Source organism: Sinocyclocheilus rhinocerous, unplaced genomic scaffold, assembly GCF_001515625.1.
Source record: "Sinocyclocheilus rhinocerous isolate Xijiao unplaced genomic scaffold, SAMN03320098_v1.1 scaffold818, whole genome shotgun sequence".
Lineage (NCBI taxonomy): Eukaryota > Metazoa > Chordata > Actinopteri > Cypriniformes > Cyprinidae > Sinocyclocheilus > Sinocyclocheilus rhinocerous.
The window spans coordinates 1,261,953-1,282,990 of NW_015664989.1; the positions used below are offsets into that span (position 1 = coordinate 1,261,953).

At 35.1% G+C, this 21,038-nt stretch overlaps 1 protein-coding gene across 3 annotated transcripts in view; it reads right to left on the reverse strand.

Moving 5' to 3' along the window:
• Positions 1 to 21,038, reverse strand: part of LOC107730583 (RNA-binding motif, single-stranded-interacting protein 1-like) — an 81,006-nt gene that overhangs the window by 37,439 nt on the left and 22,529 nt on the right. For all 3 annotated transcript variants that reach the window (XM_016541437.1, XM_016541438.1, XM_016541439.1), the window contains exon 2: positions 11,505 to 11,686. In XM_016541437.1, coding sequence (XP_016396923.1) covers positions 11,505 to 11,686 — 182 coding nt within the window. The remainder of the gene's footprint in view (positions 1 to 11,504; positions 11,687 to 21,038) is intronic.

The following is a 21,038-nucleotide window of genomic DNA, read 5'->3' on the forward strand; positions in this document are numbered from 1 at the left end:
AAACACACTTGTGCATTTATGAACTGTGTTTTGAATTTGTGAATTTTACTTTCAAGTCAAGTCACTGGCTTTTGCTTTGTGAATGTAAATTTGCTTGTGCATTTGGAAACTGTATTTTCTGAATATGAATTTTGAGTACGAGTTTGTGAATTTGCAAATATAAAAGCGAAATTTTTTTTTGTGAATGTGAATTAGCATATGGATCTTATTTTGCAAATACATTAATTAGAAAACTATTTTGAGCTAAAATAGTATATACAGTATATACTATTATATAACTATAATACACACATTTATATTTAAATATATATATACATATATTTCTTAAATATATTAAATATATATATATTTTAAATAGAATTAATAATTACATTATACACACACACACACACACACACACACAAAAGAGAAATCTCTAGTCTTTTTTTAATTCAAGCATAACTAGAAACACTGACATTCACTTTCACATTTTTTTTTATGATTTTGTAAATTTCCATGTTTGGAAATACAATTTACAGGTTTGAAAACTACAGCTAGCTCTTCCTTCATCTCTTCTTCAAGATGATGACATCATTACCAAAATAACAATCCAAAGGTGACTTTAGTGTCACTACAAATCAAATGATTTGAATCTTGCGTCACAAAGATGTGTAACACTCCAAAAAGCAACACTACATCATTAACAAAACCTGAGAAAACAGAGAAAACTTTGGCTGCAGCATGCTTCACCAATGAGGTTTTCAGAGATGAGGACGCATTTGTGCTTTCAAAAATCTAATTTTATTCCTGCTTGGTTTCAGACTGACCCGGCTCTTTCCACATCCTCAAAACACATCTAAAACATTACTATAAATCAACTGTGCTGCAAGAGCTTTCTCTAGTGTGCAAGTGCATAAAAAAGAACAAGTCTGTAAGCACAAATAATTTAACTGGCTACACAATTACAATCAGCACATATCTGATGTTAAATATTCAGTTATGTGGAGCAGGATTTCAGGGGGATGACGTTGCAGAAATAGAAACAACACAACCAGGAAAATAACCAGATGTGATGATCTTAGTGCTGCGTTCGACACTATAGATCATGACATACTCATAGATCGATTACAAAACTATACAGGTATTCAAGGGCAGGCTTTAAGATGGTTTAGATCCTACCTGTCCGATCGCTACCATTTTGTTCATTTAAATGGGGAGTCATCTCAATTATCACCAGTAAAATATGGAGTGCCACAAGGATCTGTCCTAGGTCCTCTGCCATTTTCAATATACATGTTGCCCCTTGGTAATATTATTAGAAAATACGGGATTCGTTTCCACTGTTATGCTGATGATACTCAACTATATATCTCAACAAGACCAGATGAAACTTCTAAATTATCTAAGCTAACAGAATGTGTTAAAAATGTAAAAGATTGGATGACCAATAATTTTCTCCTATTATCCTATCTCCTATACAGAGATATTACTTATTGGACCAAAAGACAGTACACAGAATCTTTTGGATTACAATTTGCAACTAGACGGATGTACTGTTACTTCCTCTACAGTCAAAAATCTGGGTGTTATATTAGATAGCAACTTGTCTTTTGAAAATCATATTTCCCATATTACAAAAACAGCATTCTTCCATCTTAGAAACATTGCCAAGCTACGAAACATGTTACCTGTTTCTGATGCAGAAAAGCTAGTTCATGCATTCATGACCTCTAGACTGGACTAATGTAATGCACTGCTAGGTGGTTGTCCTGCATCCTCAATAAACAAGCTACAGGTAGTCCAAAATGCAGCGGCTAGAGTCCTTACCAGGTCAAGAAAATATGATCATATTACCCCAATTTTACAGTCTCTGCACTGGCTACCTATTAAGTTCCGTATCAGTTACAAAATATTGTACAAATAAACTTGACTTGACTTGACTTGATGAGTGACAGGACAAGAGACAAACTCAGATGAACCAGGAAGAGTTCGCTTTTATCTCGTCTCATTATTGCACCACGTCTGGTTAGGACGCAGTGTAAAGTGACCATTGAAAAATGTTTGAGGAATTTTTCCTCCCTGGATTTGGCTTATTTCCAGCTAGACAGCGTTTCCTTAAGGACAGGCTCTTTAATCTGCTCTAGTCTGGATATATGCAAAGGTGAAAGGGTCTTGAAAGCCATATCCTCTGATTTCAATGAAAATTCGACTTACAGGTACTTGCATCAAGCGGTTTTTTTTTGTGGTTTTTTTGGAGAGTAAAATCCAGCAGCAATTCACAAGCATAGTTCTCATGCTTTTTTTGATATCTTCAATAACATACAGGATAGAATCGATCTACCTGTCTATCTAAAAATATAAAATGACAGACAGACAGACAGATAGATAATATATAATATTTATTATACTATTTATTATGTTTAAATAATTTATCTATTTATTATATTTTCTTATATAAGTGTATTGGCTGGATTTATTGATATTCAACATCTATATTGAATTTATAGGGCTCTATTGTTTTATTGTTTTCCAAATTCAGTTTTTTCAGTTTAAATTTTTCTGGATTCCATTTTTTTTCTGGACTCTGTTTTAATGGTTAAATTAAAATGTATTAATCAAAAAGCATGTCTAATTGATTGAAATCATACAACGTGCACAAATTAACAGCAATTTATTACAAGTATAACAAAAAAATCTCATTTTTAGGGTCCTGTGACTGTACGACACAAATTTATTTTTTTTGTCAAATTCTGTTTTATTTTTCACCAAATTCTGTGTTTTCAACTTAACATTTTCTGGATTCCATTTGAATAGTTTAATAAAATTTTAAATTATTCAATAAATGTTAATAATCAAAACTACTTTTTTTTTTTACAACAATAGAGCCATGAAATGTGTTTTTTTATTATTCCTAGAAAATAAAGTTTTAATAATAATGTTATTAGTAGAAGTAGTAGTAAGACATGCATTCTACTGTACAATAGTAATATATTTCTGTCACAATTTCTTCAAGTTAAATTGCACTTTTAATTTAACGACTTGTACTTCTCATGAAGTGACTCTCAGAGAATTTTGCTGATATTAGTAATTTCATTTTCAATCTATTTGGCAATAGTGACTGTTTGACTATAATGAAGGCTGAAATAAATAAGTAACTAAGTAAATAAATAAATAATACTTTTTAAGCATGCAGTTTCAGAGGAAATACAACAATATCAAGATTCAGAATATCATCAAAAGGCTGGAAAATATGAAATCATATAAAACTATATTGCCGAGCAGCCCTTAAGAGAATTATATCAGCAGTCGTCTGAAGCCAATGACTGGAGGATCGACTCAACACACTGATCTGAGATTTCATGGTCCAACATTTTATTTGATTCTCAAAGCTCCATAAGCTCGTGTTATGACATCGATATCTCTGACCTCATATCGTTCCCAGGGAAGTAGGGCTGCAACAAACGATTATTTTGATAATCGATTATTAGAAAGATTAATCGACTAATCATCGATTATTTCACTGATTAATAAGTAGACTTTGATTGATTATTCAGCTTTTGCAGTTAGTTAAAATATTGAGCTATATATATTCTAACAAATAAATAAAGGTAAGCACTTCAGCTTTTGAAAGTCATATTATGTAATTATTACAATTATACAATTATTTTATACAAATAAATATATTTGGCACACAAAATGAGATGACAGAGAAACTCTCTCATTCACCATTTAATTAGCTAAATTAGCTAAAAAGTAACTGAATGACATCAATCTGCCTAACGACAAACTAAACTATCACTTCAATTAAATAATATTTTTTTCCCCACTAATAAAAGATTTTATCATTAGCTAGCTCCACACTGGAGAGCTGCTTTATAACAGAAAATCAGTTTGTAATTCTAACTGAAAGCAACACTGACTCTGGTTTTTCATGTTTAATATTGTGTAAAGCTGCTTGATTTAAGGCTATCTATTGCATAAAGTACTATATAAATAAACGTGACGTGATGGACTTTACTGGAGTACTGAACTGCAGCGCTTGTGCAACATCCACATCGCTGTAATCAGATGCGTTCTTAACTGCTGCTTTCTCACCTCTGTCAGTTTTTGTTGTGTTTATTTCTTTATTTAGAAGAAAGCGTGCAGCATATATTTATATAATCATCCAAACGCCGCTCAGCAGCTTCAGGTTCGGCTGCGTTTGCGCTCAATGCGCTGAAGCGCTGTCTTCTTCTCTTAAATTGCATCCGGGAGAGCTGAATTACAGTCTTGCACTACAGCGCCACACTGGTCAAACTGCGTTATTGCAGGCTCTTACATTAGGTCATATGAGATCAAACGACTACTCGACAACAAAAATATTTGTTGACAATTTTTTATTGTCGACGTTGCCGATAATGTCGACTAATCGTTTCAGCCCTACAGGGAAGTGACCTGGAAAAGGTTACATCCAAAAGGTTAAAGGACAAATCGCTTTAGCCATCAGGATGAGATTAAGCTAAATCCAGTGAAGGGTTAGACGATCACACCACTGAACCGCCAGTGAAAAGCCCAACACTAATCCAGAGCCTCAATCACGGCCATACATGAACTGAGCCCTTCTCTTTACACCGCAGCAGCTTTCTAATTAAAGACGCCGATTCAGTTCCTTTGAGGACAAACTTAGACAATCCATACAGTCTGGGATTTGAAATGTTATTTGCAGTGATGCAAATATCAAAAGCTGATTTCTCAGAGAAGCAAAGTGACACTGGTCTCCGCATATTGACCCTATAAATGTGTCTCTCTACTGGAGATGCTTGTGAGGCACAACCAGGACACATTAGGTCACTCCCAATTACTCCACATGCTTACAAATTGGATGTGAAGAAGCACTTTAGATTTCTCAAGGCTAAAAAATAAGGTCATGAGTAGATGAATGCATGTAAAGGTAACTCTAGTGCCTAGAAAAAAATAAATATGCATGATGTGATATATATTATATATCAATATTAATATTAATATAGATATCGATAATAAAATCAATAAAAATCTATACATACATATGCATATAACAATATTAATATATATCAATATTTTCACTGGCAAGCAACATTTTAGCAACAATTTATTGATTTAAAAAGGTGTGTGTGTGTATGTGTGTGTATATATATATATACAGTGGGTACGGAAAGTATTCAGACCCCCTTAAATTTTTCACTCTTTGTTATATTGCAGCCATTTGCTAAAATCATTTAAGTTAATTTTTTTTCCTCATTAATGTACACACAGCACCCCATATTGACAGAAAAACACAGAATTGTTGACATCTTTGCAGATTTATTAAAAAAGAAAAACTGAAAAATGCTCAGTATTTAGTAGAAGCACCCATTTGATCTAATACAGCCATGAGTCTTTTTAGGAAAGATGCAACAAGTTTTTCACACATGGATTTGGGGATCCTCTGCCATTCCTCCTTGCAAATCCTCTCCAGTTCTGTCAGGTTGGACGGTAAACGTTGGTGGACAGCCATTTTTAGGTCTCTCCAGAGATGCTCAATTGGGTTTAAGTCAGGGCTCTGGCCGGGCCATTCAAGAACAGTCACAGAGTTGTTGAGAAGCCACTCCTTCGTTATTTTAGCTGTGTGCTTAGGGTCATTGTCTTGTTGGAAGGTAAACCTTAGTTCCAGTCTGAGGTCCTGAGCACTCTGGAGAAGGTTTTCGCCCAGGATATCCCTGTACTTGGCCGCATTCATCTTTCCCTCGATTGCAACCAGTCGTCCTGTCCCTGCAGCTGAAAAACACCCCCACAGCATGATGCTGCCACCACCATGCTTCACTGTTGGGACTGTATTGGACAGGTGCCTGGTTTTCTCCACACATACCGCTTAGAATTAAGGCCAAAAAGTTCTATCTTGGTCTCATCAGACCAGAGAATCTTATTTCTCACCATCTTGGAGTCCTTCAGGTGTTTTTTTAGCAAACTCCATGCGGGCTTTCATGTGTCTTGCACTGAGGAGAGGCTTCCGTCGGGCCACTCTGCCATAAAGCCCCGACTGGTGGAGGGCTGCAGTGATGGTTGACTTTCTACAACTTTCTCCCATCTCCCGACTGCATCTCTGGAGCTCAGCCACAGTGATCTTTGGGTTCTTCTTTACCTCTCTCACCAAGGCTCTTCTCCCCCGATAGCTCAGTTTGGCCGGACGGCCAGCTCTAGGAAGGGTTCTGGCCGTCCCAAACGTCTTCCATTTAAGGATTATGGAGGCCACCGTGCTCTTAGGAACCTTAAGTGCAGCAGAAATTTTTTTGTAACCTTGACCAGATCTGTGCCTTGCCACAATTCTGTCTCTGAGCTCTTCAGGCAATTCCTTTGACACTACTTATTTAGAAAATAATAAAATATATGAATAATAATATATATTCATAATGTAATGTAATGTAAATATACTGTATATATTGGTAGGGAAAGCTCAAATCTGCCACCATATATATGTACACACACACACACACACACACACACACACACACAGTTGAGTCCTGCTCAGTGGTCTTTCATCCAGTCACCATCCGTGGTTCAGTAACTGGATCATTCTGTGCTTCTGCCACAGTGATGCACCAAAACAAACCTTGTGGTCCTTTGAAACAATCCATCTTACGCTTGTTCTTAGAGTTTGAGCTGGGTGGGAGAGCGACACATGCAATATGACCACACAAACATGTCTGACTTTTCAATACTTTTCTACACCCTTTACATCATGATTTGCTGGCTGGACTGCTTCACTCAATTTACATGTGACAGCAAAGAACAAATATAGAGCACTCAAAAATTCTGAGCGGGATGTGTCCTTAATAAATCAAGAGGAAGAACTTGTTATTGAGGAGTGTTTTGCACAACAAAAAGCAGTGTTTAGTGGTTCACAGTTGCAAAGTGTCGCATTAATATAGAATTCAACTGATGTGCTTCACAACTGTTTCCAATGTAGATCAGAATTTAGAGCCTGAACTGTTTTATAATATTACTTTTACTGTTTTGAGTAATTTAGTTTTTAACTCAAGTGTTTCATAATGTAAAGCTGTTTCTGCACCAATTTCAGACTTCAAATCTAATCACAATCCAAATAAAAATGAAAATAATCAAATGAGATGAAGCACGTTTCATTTGTAAAAGGTAGAATTGAGTATTTGTTTTTTTTTATTCAATTGTTTCATTATGCAAAGCTGTTTTTGCACTAATTTCAGACTTCAAATCCAATCAAGATCCAAATAAAAATGAAATTCATCTTTCATTTATAAATTATATAATTGAAAACTTGTTTGTTTCATAATGTGAAGCTGTTTTTGCACTATTTTCAGACTTCAAATCCAACCAAAATCCAAATAAAAATGAAAATAAAATGAGACGAAGCACCTTTAATTTGTAAATTATATAATTGAGTATTTGGGTTTTTTAAACAATTGTTTCATAATGTGAAGCTGTTTTTGCACTAATTTAAGGTTTCAAATCCAAACAAAAGCCAAATATGAAAGAATAACCAAATGATATGACACACCTTTCATTTGTAAATTACATAATGAAGTATTTGTTTTGAAAAATGAAATGAAAATGCTGCTATGCAAAAATGAAAATAATAAAAAACGAAGCACCTTTCCTGTGTTATTTAATTTAATGCAACTAACTATCCTACAAAATATACTCATTAAATAACCAAGCATTAATGACTTTTTGTAGTTAGTTGATTCAAATTAAATAGTTTATTCATATATATTTAATATATAACATTTTTTGCATTGAATTCGGCAAACATGACTAGCTACTAGTGCACTAGCTAGTGCTAGTGATATAAACATTTATATCACGGTATTTTTCAAAATTATACCGGTTTCACGGTACATGACGGTGTTTTTTTTTTCATGCATGACCGGGTGTTAACCATATTTTCTACTGATTGAGAGAGGAAATACTGCAGTATATTTACTGTGATATAATACTGTAATTACTCATAGCGTTTGGTCATCCCACCCACCCTAATTCAGACTCACAACACCATGTTCTTTTTCACATTGGATTGTTCTGTTCATAAGTGTTATTTCAGTCTGCAGTAATGCAGTATGGTCTATCTGTCAATCAGCTTAGCGCCTTCACTCACAGGAGTCCTCTGAGGACCGGTCCTGTGATTCTGCTTGAAAATCACTTCAAATCACCCAATAGGCTCAGAGAGACACAGCATATGCCTCATCTTTTATTGATGGCATTCATCCCAGACCTCTTATCGGGGAAAGTCACCCTGCAGCCCTTGACACCCAATGACCGAAATATGAGAGTTCATTGAGCCGCAGTGCCAGGATGAGTGAGATTACAATACTAAGACCAAAGAGCGGCCAATGGCGCTTTCTTTATCCAACACCGTCCCAGATACTCCTAGAAAATCCTGCATGTGCCAAATGTTTCGGGTTCAATCAAAGTGAAGCGCTATGGACAGCATTTGTGGCATAATTATTTGTTGCATAATCCCTCAGTTTATAAAACAGTATTTAATGCACTTATGGAAGTGCACAAAAATATACAGAATGCACAGAAATCAAATTCTGATTTCTATTCAAAGTGAATAATTATCAAATCATGACCAATAATCAATTAATGGCCCATATTAAAATTCTATTAATAAATACATTTATAATAAATAATGAATAAATTAATTAAGCTCAACTCAACTTTTATTTATGAAGCACTTTTAAAACCATGAGAATGAGAAAGTCTTTAAGTTCCTTTTGTTCCTTTAAATGTCCAGAGTTGACGAAGATTTTATGATTAGCGGCAAGGAATTCCAAAGTGTAGGAGCCGCAACTGAAAAGGTGCGATCTCCACGACGCCTTAAAAATATTAAAAATTAAACATTGAAAATCAATTGTTTTTGATGCTACAAGTGAATTAATGCATTACAACATTATAGTGTAAAGTATGAAAAAAAAAATCTATATTATTTTTTAGATTTGTTAAAGACTAAATCTTAAATTTAAATTATTAAAGTAACTATGTTTTTAAATTAAAACTGCATTGATCTACTTTAAATGAGCTTTAGATGCTAACTATAGTAATCTAAATATAAAAGTAGGAGAAATTAGCATGCACAATTCAATATTGGGAATCATATGTAAAATATAGACTGATTACGATACATTTTAAAAACAATCTTTAATATTACCAAATAACCAATATTCTGATAACCAATAATCCATTATCTGATGGCCAATAATCAATTAATGGCCCATATTAAAATTCTATTAATAAATACATTTATAAATGTAAATAAATTCTAAATAAAACATTGAAAATTACTTGTTTAGATGCTACAAGTGAATTTATGGATGAATATTATTTTTTTAGATTTACTAAAGATTGCATTTAACAGTCTAATTAAATTAGTAATGTAACTACATTTTAAAATTCAACTATTTTTAAAGATTCACTTTAAGAGAGCATTAGACAGCAATCTAAATATAAAAGTAGGAGAAATTAGCATGCACAATTGGACAATATATTTAAAATATAGACTGATAATGATACATTTTTTAAATAATCTTTCATATTAGCTGATACTCAATATGATTCCGATATATCATGCATCCTGAGAAAATACTGTTTTAAAAGTAGATATAAGACTTTATACGTTAACATGAGACTAGTGTGAGAGAATCAAAATCTGTAGTCTTATCCAATCTTTTAATTTCAACGTCAAAAAAAATGGCAAAAGCGCATAGCTAATGTCAGTCACTTTAATACCAGATACCAGATACCAGATACCAGAAAGAGACAGTGCAAACTTGAAGAATTACACCAATAATGAATCGAACATCAACCTAGAAAACTATCCCACTTCATAAAGATAATTTACAAGTTTACAGCTTGAATAATAAACACATTGTCACTGAATAATTCACATAACTGCTTTTTTTTTTACTGCCTGATTGCTTGCATTGGCACAAAATGTAAACTATTGTATATAAGACATTATAAACAATAACACAAAAAAACACACACACAAACTTCCAGATTTCTGCTTTTACAATGCAAATGTTGCTCCATAGACTTATATTGTCTATACTGCTTCACTGTAACCACAAATTAGGGATGTAACGGTATGAAAATTTCATATCACGGTTATAGTGACCAAAGTTATCACGATTATCAATATTATCACGGTTTTGTTAAAATTAGATGAACATGTTCAAAAAGAACTGATACACACACTGAAAACTGATTTATCGTGAAACCGGTAATCGTTCCATCCCTACCACAAATTTTGCCTTTTTATTTTTTTAAACTAAAAAAATGAGTCAAAATGATTTTCTGGGATCATCGGCACCATGCCACAGATGCTGAACTTGCATTGAGTGCGAAACAGACCTTAGATCTCAAGCAAAGCAATTACACTCAATAATGTGCCTCCATTTCTGAACAGAGAGTCTCTGATCGATAGACTGACCTCAGAGCCGTTCAACCACATGTTGAAGCATTCATCAAGCAATAACTGCACACTGTTTCAGAAAGAACTGAGAATCGACTACAACTACGACCCTGTAAGCACTCGCCCTATGGCCACAGTAATCAATCTCCATTTCGAGGAGCCACCGTCTCGCAGTGAAACTGGGCTTAATGAGACACATCCGGACAAACCGGGACGCTGGAGGCCACACTCTTCATCTTATCTTCCACTACAGCAAATAAAACACCTCTCAAAGCTGGGTTTCTTAAAGTTATAGTTCACCTAAAAATGAAAATTGATTCTGGAAATGTACTCACCCTCAGGACATCCAAGATGTAGATGAGTTTGTTTCTTCATCAGATTTGGAGAAATGTAGCATTGCATCACTTGCTCACCAGTGGATCCTCTGCAGTGAATGGGTGCCGTCAGAAAGAGAGCCCAAACAGCTGATAAAAACATCACAAGAATCCACAAGTAATTCACACCACTCCACTCCATCAGTTAATGTCTTGAGAAGTCAAAAGCTGCGTGTTTTTGTGAAACAAATCCATCATTAAGACGTTTTTAACTTCAAATTGTTGATTCCTGCTATTATGTTATTATGGATAGAAAACTCATATTTTAGCCAAACAATGGATTTGATTCTCTAACATGCAGCTTTGGGCTTCACCAGATGTTAGTTGATGAACTGGAGTGGTGTGGATTACTTGTGGATTATTGTGATGTTTTTATCAACTGTTTGGACTCTCATTCTGACGGCACCCATTCACTGCAGAGGATCCATTGGTGAGCAAGTGATGTAATACTACATTTCTCCAGATCTGTTCCTGTGAAGAAACAAACTCATCTACATCTCGAATGGCCTGAGGGTGATCACATTTTCAGCAAATTTTCACTTTTGGGTGAACTATTCCTTTAATTCATCATGTATTTCGGTACTCTTTTAATGAGGATTGAACGATATACAGCAGCTAAAAAAAATAATATCCTGAAATTTTTCAGCCTTCCGACAGTATTTGATCTTAATATTTACATCTGAAGGTCGATATAGGGTGGTACTCACGGCTGGCAGAGCTTGACCAGGTCATGGTCGGTGGTAGTTGGCAGTAAACCACGAATGTAGAGGTTAGTTTTACTGAGCTGCTCCCAGCCGGCTGTGCTGCTGCTGCAGCTGCTGTGATTGGTGCTGCTGTTGGTTCCAGGACTGGGCGGAGCCATCGGGTGGGAGGCGGGGCCAACCGGGGGCTGGAGGGATAGACACAAAACAAACTGTGGTCAGAGTGGAACAAGGTCAAAAAAAACAGAGAAGCAAAAAGTAAACAGTGGCAAAATAAGCCATAAGTATGTATACTGGACAGAGAGAAAAAAAAAAGACTACTAATCCAGCAAGCAGATCACTCTTCACCAGCAACAAGATCCATCATGAGCAATTTTACATTATAGTAAATTAAAAGTATATAAATTACAATATGTGCGTTTTGCTTAAAATTCAATGAAATTACATGCCTCAATTTATTAGATATTTCCTTAAGATCACAATATAAATCACAATATACAGTGAGTGCTTTGCTTGAAATTCAGTGAAAAAATATGCCTCATTTTAATAAATATTTCCCCAAATATCATGAAAGTCAAATGCAAAATATCAAATTATGCAAAATAGCTGAAATGCGTAATAATTTGATGCTTAAAATTTTAACTTAAAATACTAAGTAATTTTACATTGCAGTAAATTAAATGTATATAATCACATACGTGTTTTGCTTGAAATTCAATGACAAATATGCCTCATTTTATTAAAACGTTACCCAAATTTTGCACAGATCACAATATAGATCACAATATAAGTTTTGCTTTTCAATGAAAAAATATGCCTCATTTTATTGAACTGAATCAAATGTGAAATAAAATGTGTAACACACTCACACACACACACACACACACACGTATATGTATATATAGGTATATATAATGTGTAATAATTTGATGTTGAAATACTTTCTCAGCTATCCTTATTGAGATCCACAGCTATCCCGAAACATCATTTCACACCTGTGAGCCCAAGTGCCTACCCAGGGAAACATTTAGGATTCATTTTGTTAGTGAATCGCTGGGACTTTGGGACACACCTTGTGAAACTGGGATTGTCCCAGGTAAACTGGGACGTCTGGTCACCTTATTATGAGATGAGATTATGAGTTATAAGATGAACAAGAGTGTCAAAACAACCCTCTACATTGCGAGTAAATCACTCGCATATGCGACTAAATCTTACTCTGGGCGACTAAATAATGTCTAACATTAGCCATTGGCTAATAAATTATTAGATTTTACACGCCAGTGTGTGTGTGAGAGGCGTTCAACGCAGATTTTCACTCGATAAACGCGCTGACTGAGCGCTTGAGAGTTTCGCTCTCCGTCAAGCGATCTGTACTATTTGGATGCGCTCAATGGATCATGTCATGTACTCAATGGATGCGCAGTATGTAGCACGCAGCGCACCTGTATTTGACGTACCGTAAACTAGTGTGAAGGCGCACGACTCGCCGTCGCTTTACTGATAGCTGTATATAAAAACAATAGAAGTCTATGTAATGTCCCCATTTAGATAGCTAAGTAAACGTGTGTGTGTGTGTGTGTGTGTCAGTCTGGCAAGTAAACAAAAAAATGTACTAGCCAATGGCGATTATATTGCCAAGGTGTGCGTAGAGGGTTGCAAAAGCCGCCCAAAACTTCTTCACACTGCAGCATCCATGATACACACTAAGAAGGGAGTTAAACAACCTGTAATTGACCTTTGTTTATACATTGTTTTACATTATTACTCCATTACTCAATGTTTCTCCAAACCTGTATGCTGTTATTTAAATGTTATTCAAACTTCTCAATACACCTTTTGTGCATTTTGGCTATTGTGATGATGCTTTCAGTTATTAAGACAAGTGTAATACTCAAAGCTCATCTGAACCCATTTGACCATGTTTAAACCCTTTCTGCACATTTTAATGCAAACTCAGTGTAGAAACGTAAAATATTACTGGTGTAGGCCAATTAAACATTCAATTAGTAGTGAAACTTTAGCATCTGAAATTTTTTTTAAACATTTGGCAAGTTAATATATCTCATGCACAAAAATGTCAAATATAAAACGTCTGTTCTGACCGCCAACAGAATAAGTTTTGTTTTGCATATGGTTATCAATAATTATTAATAATGAATTTTATGAATAAAACCCTTTTGGTTTCAGTTTCTGGCTAAATGAAAATGGTAATTTCGGTTTCGGTAAAAAATTAATTTCAGTGCATCATTTCAAATAAGTGCTGCTTTTACAGATTCTACAACCTTTAAAAAACAACTCCAAGACTAATCTGCAAAAACAAACAACAAACATAAGCTTTATCTGAGAACATGGAAAGCAATTTGATCATTTTTAGACCCCTCACAGCTGTATTTGATTTTGAAACCGAAACAAATCTTGATTCATTTAAAATTTTCAGCAACAGTGCATGCATGCAAATCTTTGGCAAGTTAAGATGGTTCATTCACACATTTTGCAAAGATTGCAAAACATGTCAAATGCAAAATAAGTCTGTTCTAACCCACCAACAGAATACGCTTTGTTTTGCATATATGCTTTTCAATAACCGTAATTATTAATAATTAATTTTATTAATAAAACCCTTTCAGTTTTGCTTTCTGACAGAATGAAAATGGTCATTTTGGTTTCGGTAAAAAATTTATTTCAGTGCATCATTATAAATAAGTGCTGCTTTTACAAATTCTACTACCATGAAGAAAAAAAAGAGTAACTTCAAGTCTACAAGAACAAACACCAAACATCAACTTTATTTGAGAACTTATAGAAAACAGAAGAATAAAAGCAAACGGGAAAGCAAGTTCCCGTCCCTCACAGTTGGGTTTGATTTTGAATCTGAAACGAATTTTGATACATTTCAAATTCTCAACAAAAGTGCAAATCTTTGGCAAGTTGAATTTTGCAAAGCACAAATTTCGTAAAGATTGTAAAATATGAAATATATCAGTTCTGCCCCACCAATATAATGTTTCGCTTTTCAATAATAATGACTAATTATATGACTAAAACCAATTCAGAATTTTTGAGGATCAAACAAGAATCATTTAAGGAGAGATGAATCAATGAATCGATCTTTCCCTCCACCCCTACTGAATCTCCTCAGCTCTAATGCTACACTGCTCATGTTTGTCAGAGCGAGGATGAGTATCTGGCAGCGCTGTGATCCATATCTGCAGTACAGTCTCTTCTTCTTCAGAAAGCAGTTGTCAGCATAAAGTGGGTCCACAGGGGCCGGAAGCTCTGACCTAGGAGCACAGCTGACGGAGAGGACGCTTCGAGAATCTAAAGGAAGCGAATGCGGCACTGAACATTTCTATGTGCTGAACCCTTTTGTTAAAGCTTTGTTCTTGGACGAGCTTGATAAGCAACAGACCTAAAGCCATTCGTTTTATCTCAACGCAGGTGAATCCTGCTTGTTTTATAGAATTGAACTTCTAGGTAGGTCTGCAGCAACTTCAAGAGGATCATCAGGAATTGCTATTCCTGTGGTAAAAACTCATTATAATTTGGGTTGAATTTGCAATATTCAAAACGTCCACCCCGCTACACCGTTTGAGCTAGAGACTTACAATTTCACAAGAAAGTCCCATGCACTTCTCATGGGGAACGGTTTTGCCTCAAGGACCCATGTGTTATGTAATTCACATTTCAGGTAAAACCTTTAAAAACTATTCTCTCATGAAACACTCATCCAATGAATCTGAGATTCTTTACACGTCATCTTTGGATATAGGTTGCAGATTTGTTGAGAAAAATACACTCTTTTGTTTAACACATGATATTATTTCAAATGTCGTGAATATCATAGGAACTTCATGTTTTCTCGTCACCTTTCCATCATCAAGATCCACACAGCAATTCAACGAGGAACTAATAATAACCCTTTCCTGAAGCTATGACCACCAGGAAAAGCCTGAGATCATCCATTTGTGTCTTTGTCTACAGTCCCGACAACCATTTAAACTCAATCATACGTTTCAATAAATTTGATGCAATAACAAAAGGCAATTTTTCACGCAAGTGATATAATAAATACAACAATCCTAGCATGAATTTGGCTGCTGTGAATGTACAGTTCTGATTCAAAATAAAGTCTACAAAAGTCTATAAGTACCAGAGTCAAGTTGCAAAACTTGTCAAGTCATACCTTTGGAAATAGCTTTTATACATATGCAAAATTTGAACAGATTTGGAACTAGAGATTAAAACCTGAGACCGTCAATGCAACTCCACGGATTGTAATATTAAATGTTATTTTAAGAAAATGACTTGAGTGAGTGAGTTTTTTTTTAAATAAATCTAAAAAAAGAACACAAATTGGACACCGTATATTTTTGCATTTGCATTTTATGGTTCTCAGGAACTTCTCACAAATGCAATAAAGGTATTTTTGAATCTATCTGAATAGATTTGTAGAAATTAAAACCTAAGACCATCAACACAACTCCACAGACTGTCATATTAAATGTTAATTTTAAGAAAACAACTTGATGCTCCAATTAAAGTTTTTCCACCACAACCTAAAACAAAGAACACAAACAGGACGTCATATACTTTTGCATTTTTCATTTTTTGCTTCTCACAGATGCAATAAAGATATTTTTAGTCATAATAGTGGTGAAAGTGTTGTGGTTTATCATGCATGTTTTGTATACATGCAAAATCCAGCTATTTCTCTGAGCGAAAGGGAAGAAATGAGAGCCAAGTAAAACAAAAGCCTACTACATTAAGAACTCAAAAATAAAAGAGACCGATAAATCATTGTACAGTGAAAACCGGAACTTTTGATATATTTCTCACGGATGCAATAAAGATCTTTGTGGTCATAATAGTAGTGAAATTGTTGTGGTTTATCATGCATGTTCTGAACACATGCTAAATTCAGCAATTTCTCTGAACAAAAGGGAAGGAATATGAACTAAGTAAAACATAAAATATAAAATACTCAAGCTTTATCAGGTATAAAAGAGTTAAGTCGTTGTACAGTGAAAACTGGAACTTTGGATTGATTTCTCACGGATGCAATAGAGATATTTTTGGTCATAACAGTGGTGAAAGTGTGATTTATCGTGTATGTTCAATCCAGTATTTTCTGAGAGCAAAAGGGAAGGAATATGAACTAACCAAAACAGAAGTCAACACAAAATACTCAAGCTTTATCAGGTATGAAAGAGTCAGATTGATTTCTCAAATAGAAACAAGCTCCACTGCTACAAACATCAAGTAAATGTCACGCAGATCCATTCCAAACTTTTGTTTAACCAGAATAGCTTCAACCCAAAATGCGTGGCCAACGCCACTGAAAATCATTGGGAATTTCTGAACGGCAATGCTTTGCTGGCTTCATTCTCTGCGCTATAAAGGAGTTCTTGTGTGGTAAAGACATCACTTCCGTCCTGTTTGTATGGACACAGATGTTCTGAGCTGCGGAGGTCTTCCTGCTCAAGTGCCCTCGCAGTTCAACTGTGATTATCCCGCTCGCTCTTTTGTGGAAGTAACAAGGAGGAGGAAGCGTTCGGAATCTCTGGTATGCAGCAGTGACACAGTTCACTGGACGAGATCCAGAGAGAGGAAAACTGTCCTCCTGTGTTCCCATCCTGCCTTTTACGCAACTTCTGATCCAACATAAAACTATGAACATGAACTTGAACACAACTTCATTGTGAAAATACATTCCATTTGCTTTACACGATATTATATCACGTCACATGAACTCATCATTGTTCCATCAACAAGAAGCCAAAACACCTTAATAAGGATCTAAGCTGAAGTCTGGTTTTTATTCACAACCCTGTACATCGAAAATTTGGTGTTGGATTTGCTAGTAAATTTCACAAATAATTACAAAGAAATGGCACATAACACATTGAATTAAGTGAAATTTGGAAGTGGTATATTTATAATTCCAATTATCTTTGGAAATCATTTTTACTACCAGGAAAAGCCAATAATCTTCCACTTCTGTCTTTGTCTCCAGTCCAGAGATCCATTTAAACTCAACAATAAATGTAGTGTAATAAAAAAGAGGCGATATTTGATGCATTCGACAATCTTAGCATGAATTTAACATGAATTATGTGATATAGATAGCATTCTGATTCAAAATAAAGTGTATGCGCAATTCAGTCAAGTTTCTAAAGACATAAACATGCAACATGGCTTGGCTTAGCAGAGGAAAGTCATTTAAGAAACCAGTTTTAAAAAAATGTTCTGCATTATGCAATTTATATGCAAATGCAAGATTTTCATTTGAGAGCAAAGGACTCTAAATCGAGTTCAACACTCATATTATAGCATATTAACATTGTTTGTACTGCATATGAGGCGTATAAGTTAAATTAAATATTGGGAATAGTGCCATGGGTTTGTTTAGATGAATATTATTTTATATTATGCTGTCACTGAGCATTGCTGTTTAAATCTATTACTTTGACTCACAATTTAAAGAACAATTCACCCCCCAAAATGACAATATTATCATAATTTACGCACACCTCCAACCTCTTTGGACTCGGTCTTATTTTCTTTCTTACATGCTAAAAGTAATTCATATAATTTATTTGCAACATTTCATGTTTTCTGAAGTCATGTGACAGCTTTGTGTGAAGAGTAGACTGAAATGTAATATTTCACACCATCATATAAGCTAAAGCTACTGTTTGTAGTTTTTAATATTCTTATATATTTTTTGGGAGTGTGACAATATAAATCACAATCCATTTTCACGAATATGGAAAACAGAAGCTTGGACATTTCTTCTGTTATGTTTAAGAAAGTCACACAGGTTTAATGCAAGTAAATGATGACTACTTTTAATTTTAGGCTGAACTATCCCTTTAATTCCCACACAAAAGCAGAGACAGTAGTGAAAATGACCAAGATTGGCAGGTGCTGAAAACCACAGACCTGAGCTTCGTGAAATCCAGTAGTGCTGAACAAAATATTTCATTAAAGGTCTACAAAACAAAGACAGCATTTATGGGTCAATGTCCTATTGAAATGGCCTGGCAACCCTTTGGCTGCTCTTTCTGCTATTGTCTAATGCAGCTGCGTAAAGAAGTGACCACAAGACTGGATAAATAAGACAAGCTTGAGTTTAAAAAGGCGGCGGTGGAATATTAAAGGTCAAAAGCAACACTAAATCTGCCTTGATATGGATTCCTCCAACACTGCTGATACTAAACATTTAACAGGGTGATAAAAGCGCTTTCTATCAGTGGCGTGTTGTGACTTCTGAAATTAGGCAGCAAAGTCTCATGGTTTTACATGGTTTCTGGTTTAAAGGCATAATGAACAGCAACTTCACACATTCAGCAAACAACCAATACTATGCATTTTAATGCATAATTAAGTCACATCCCAGCTGTTTCTGAAAGCCATTTCTGAAATGTTCCCTGAACATTCAAAATGTCTGTTTTTTTAACATTTTAAATATGTTTCTTCTGGGTTATGTGAATGTTAAGGGAACATTCCATTGTATCATTTTGCTAATGTTCTGAAAATGTAAATGTTCTGAAACAAGTAGTAACATTTTAAAATACTAAAACTAGAACGTTCAGAAAAAAAAAGATGTATAAATAACATTTTTGTGCTAAAATTGAGACGTTCTATTCATGTTACTGAAGAACTTGTCTTCATAACTTTGAGAGAACCTTGCCAGAACTTTCTGAGAACATTCCCTGTTTGCGAGGATCAAAGTTAATCAAGTTTAACTCAAGTTCTTCAAGTTTTAAAGCATTTCTTAAATTACTTGAGAAGAATTTAATACAATAATACAATATAAAGCTGTCACTTTTAGCCTATATTCCTCCATTCACACCATTAGCTCACATTAATGTGAACGCAACAAGCTAAAGGAAGGCAAGAGAGATGATTTACTTGGTGTCACTACTGGATAGTGAAACATGAGTAATTAAAACACCTTTGAAATATTGGATTTTCTTTACGGCTTTTAACTGTATTATTGGAGTTCATGTTTTGAAGCAGTTTAAAAAATGCTTGAAGAACTTCAGTTAAACTTGGTTAACTGACGTTTTTAATAATTAGTACGTTAAGATAAACATTAAAAAATGCATAGTACTGGGTGCTTGTTGATTGTGTAATGAAATTTTGGAGATCACATTCTCATCCTATTTTTTTTCTGAGAAGTCACTGCCTCCCCGGTCTCGGAGAAAACGCCCCTGGTTCCTATTTTAGATGAAAATAAACTTGTCATCCTGTAAAGCACAATGACTTTATGCTATTAGTCAAGCGTTCTGAGAGGATACGCTGTAAAATGGCACAGTTAGTCACGTTGCCGGTCAAGAGGGAAGTCCTTGAAGCGTGCTAATCTCTTTAAACGCTCACAAGATGAATAGTTTAACAGCATCACGTTTGGACATCCTAAACTGCAGTTCATGCCGCATAAAGTAATTTTCCTATCAGACCGAAAGCTGTGCCACATTTCTATTTACTTCAAATAAATCAACATACTGAACAACACGCACTTTCCAAGTCTGTTTTTCGACTTCAGGACAGACCTCAAAAACAAAACAAGACATCTCATCTGATCTTTGCATTGGAGAAACAGCCGTGCTAACAGGAAATGAGGCACAAACACGGCCTACAAGTGGACAAAGAACATCTTTGAGGACGAGAAGCCAGTGTTTCCCCTCGAAGGTCCTCTGCCCCGACTGAAACCCACACATTCCCAGAGTGGAACGGGCTTTTCTTAGGAACTCAAAGCCTGTTTGTATCTCGCATCTGTTTGACTATTCAGCTCTGCGGGGAGAGACCGGCTTCTTATCAGTGCACCGCAGACCTAGTCAGCCCATCATATCCGTGCTGGAAATACGCTGAACTTCCAGTAACCGCCCTCACCCTGTGAGAGATCCTGCTCTGCTGCTAAACAGCCTATGAATATATGCATAATCCTCTTGAGTGACTACCAAACCCTTCCTCTTCCTCTTCCATCAAGAAGTCAATCTGCTGATAAATCAAATTTCATCATTATGCAACGCACTATAAGCGTGCAACTCGCAACACGAGGCTCATAAAGGCTTTCGCAGATGCTGCAGGTCGAAACAACAACACTATCTAATCCTGTCACGATGTGCTGATATGACAACGTCACCTAAACCCGTCTAAACCAACCTCAGAGTCACCTGTGAAAGAGTGAATCGCATGGAAACATAAGCAGGTCATATCTGACCCCAAAAACATGTTAAAAATTATATTGCATTAAATTATATTGATTTTATTTTCATGACAATTAAACACACCTGTAGCCTAAATTCTCATTATTGTAATGCAGACTCTACTTTTCAGCTTCTTTATCATTCCTATTATTCTTATGTGTGGTTACTAGGGATGTAACGATTCATTCAACTCACAATTCGATTCACGATTTTGATTTCACGATTTTTTTTTTTTTTTTTACAAAATGAGATTTAAGACAAATTATAAATTAAATGTGTCCTTTTTTTATTGCTTAGACAAAATGTTGCACATTTGTGAAATTGA